The sequence below is a fragment of the Miscanthus floridulus genome, chromosome 5, assembly GCF_019320115.1.
Source record: "Miscanthus floridulus cultivar M001 chromosome 5, ASM1932011v1, whole genome shotgun sequence".
Taxonomy (NCBI): domain Eukaryota; kingdom Viridiplantae; phylum Streptophyta; class Magnoliopsida; order Poales; family Poaceae; genus Miscanthus; species Miscanthus floridulus.
The window spans coordinates 86,610,128-86,612,936 of NC_089584.1; the positions used below are offsets into that span (position 1 = coordinate 86,610,128).

General features: G+C 40.5%; 1 protein-coding gene across 1 annotated transcript; it reads right to left on the reverse strand.

Annotated features, from left to right (window-relative positions):
* Positions 1–1,116: 1,116 nt before the first annotated feature.
* On the reverse strand, positions 1,117–2,256 carry LOC136454878 (uncharacterized). Its single transcript, XM_066455127.1, has 2 exons — positions 1,885–2,256; positions 1,117–1,122 (listed from the first exon to the last, which is right to left on the reverse strand). The coding sequence occupies exons 1-2, from the start codon at positions 2,254–2,256 to the stop codon at positions 1,117–1,119; spliced, it is 378 nt and encodes a 125-aa protein (XP_066311224.1).
* Between the last annotated feature and the right edge of the window lie 553 nt (positions 2,257–2,809).

The window sequence follows — 2,809 nt, forward strand, 5'->3', positions numbered from 1 at the left end:
CCAAGATCACATAGTTGTGCTACTGACAAAAGGTTGAAGTTCAAGCTCTCTACTAGCAACCCAGTGGATATGCTCAAGTCATTGGATATTGCAATCTTACCAAGCCCTTTGACCTTGCCATTGCCATTATCACCAAATGTTATACTATCAACCCCATTGCTATCATTTATGTTGATTGAATTGAACATTCTTGAATCACCAATCATGTGTTGTGTGCACCACTATCAAGCACCTAATGCCTTCCTCTGGCTTTATAATTGACCTATAAAAGAACATCAATTCTTTTTAGGTACCCAAACTTGCTTGGGTCCTTAAAGGTTAGTAACTAAGGTCTTTGGCACCAAAATGGCTTTCTTCTTTGAGCCCACAATTAGAGTACCAATGAACTTAGCAACACCATTGGCACCTTTGGTAAGCAAATAACAAGAATCAAACTTAATTGAGGATACATTAGTTTGCTTGTTCTTGTTCTTGCAGTATTACTCTATGTGCCTAACTTGCTTGCATCTATTGCAAAACCAACCATTGCCCCTCACAAAACTAGTCTTGTGAGTGACAAGGGCCGCCTTACCATTTTTGGGGGTATAGCCTAATCCCTCTTTATTGAGAGAAAACCTTTGGCTACCCAAGCACTTTAGCAAGAGGACATCTCCACCATAGGCATTGCCTAATGCACGAGTGAGCTCATACACCTCCTTCTTGAGGGTTTCTTTCTCAACTATTAATGTGGCATCACAAGTGAAACCATCACTAGTAGATGAGGTAGAAATGGAAGTTCTACAAGAAGGGTTAGTAGGAGCAACAACAATAGGCTCAAAGAAAGATTCATTGATTAGATCACATGTGGAGCCCACGTCACAAGTCACAATGACCTCCTTCTTGGCTTGCTCAAGGAGAGAGAAGTGAGCTTTTTCAAGCTTAGAGTTAGCTTTGCCAATCTTCTCATGGGCTTCCATTAGACTCTCATGAGTGGTATTGAGCTCATTAAAGGATTGCTCAAGAGATTTAACCTTCTTACGCAATTCTTTGCACTCCTTTCTCTTCATCTCAAAGCAAGTATGAAAATGCTCTAACATATCCATGAGCTCCTCCTTTGATTACTCATCATCATCATCATCACTCCTACAATAATCACTTTCACAATCATCATTATCACTCACATCATATATTTACCTTGGTGGGCTTCGCCATGAGGCAAGTCGATGGAGTGTCGAAGATGGAAGGCTTGTTGTTGATGGCGATGCTAGCTAGTGCCTTCTTGATGGATTTCTTGTCATATCACTAGAGTCATCATCATCCAAAGAGCCATCACTATCCCAAGTGACCACATAGCCTCCACCCTTCTTCTTCTTCTTGAATGTCATCTTCTTTTCTTTCTTCTCCTTCTTCTCCTTCTTTTCTTTCTTCTTCTCATACTCATCATTATCACTATTGTGTAGGACAATCCGCTAGCACGTGATCCTTGCTCTTGCATTTGTAGCTTCTTCTCACATACTCCTTGTTGTGATCTCTTCTCTTTCTTGCACCATAGCCTTTCTTCTTCATAAATTTGCCCATCTTGCGCACAAAGAGAGCCATGGCTTCATCATCAATGTCACTAGCATCTTCATCATCACTTGATTCTACTTTCTTTGCTTTGCCCTTGCTCTTGGATGATGGGCTAGCCTTGAATGCTACACTCTTCTTCTTCTTGTCCTCATCCTTCTTCTCATCTTGATCAACCCCCTCCCTTTCTATATGGTATGTCTCTTGTGTCATGACATCATCTAGTACTTGGTTAGGGGTTATGTCCTTCAATCCTCTTCTTATGATGATCAATCTCAATGTTTCAAACCTTAGAGGTAGGCACATCAAGAACCGATGAGAGAAATCATCATCTTGTACCTTCTCACCCAAACTCTTGAGATCATTGACAACGACTTGTAATCTATGGAACATCTCCAAAATGCTCTCGTTATCCTTCATCTTAAAGCTTATCAACTTGTCCTTGAGAATGTACAATTTTGCACTCTTGACCGCCGGAGTGCCCTCATAAGTCTCCTCCAATCTTTTCCAAACCTCACTAGCTCTCTCAAGATCTTTGATTTGCTCAAACACCTTTGAGTCAATGGCATTGTAGATGGTGTTGAGCGCCATTATGTTGCATTGCTTATTCTCTAGCTCTCTTGGGGTAGGATTGGTGGGATCAAGAATCACAAAATCACTCTCGGTCACATCCCACACCTTGTCATCGATTGAACCCAAATACATCTTCATCTTTCTCTTTCAATAATCATAACATGTTCCATCAAAGTGTGGTGGTTTACCCCCAACATGGTTGAACACTATTTGAGTTATCTTTTGACACCGAAGGTTGTGAATCCTTAATCAAATGGTGACCATGGCTCTGATACCACTTGAAAGGTCCTAAATAGCTAGAGGGGTTGAATAGTCTATAAAAATTCTCTACAAATTCACTAGAGCAAATGGTTAGTAACCTAAATGGTGAAATGCAATTTTGCTCTAGCTCTGCAAGGGTTGCAAGCCACCTACACCATAATTCTAGTTGACCATGATCTCTATGACAAGCAAAGGCTAAGACACTACCAACTAAGTTAGTGAGCACTCAAAGACTAGACTAAAGAGCCTCACTAACCAAACTACTCATAAAACAAGCTAGCTCTCAAAACTAATTACACTAAAGAGCTTAGCTTCACTAGAATGTAAATACAAGAGAGTGAGTGAGGTGATTATACCACCGTGGCAAGAGATGATGAACCAATCAATGAATGCTAAATGAATCACCGAAAGAATTCCAACCACAATTTGA

Excerpts from the sequence above, each read along its gene's own strand:
- LOC136454878 (XM_066455127.1), bottom strand. The coding sequence starts at position 2,256 with ATGAAGATGTATTTGGGTTCAATCGATGACAAGGTGTGGGATGTGACC.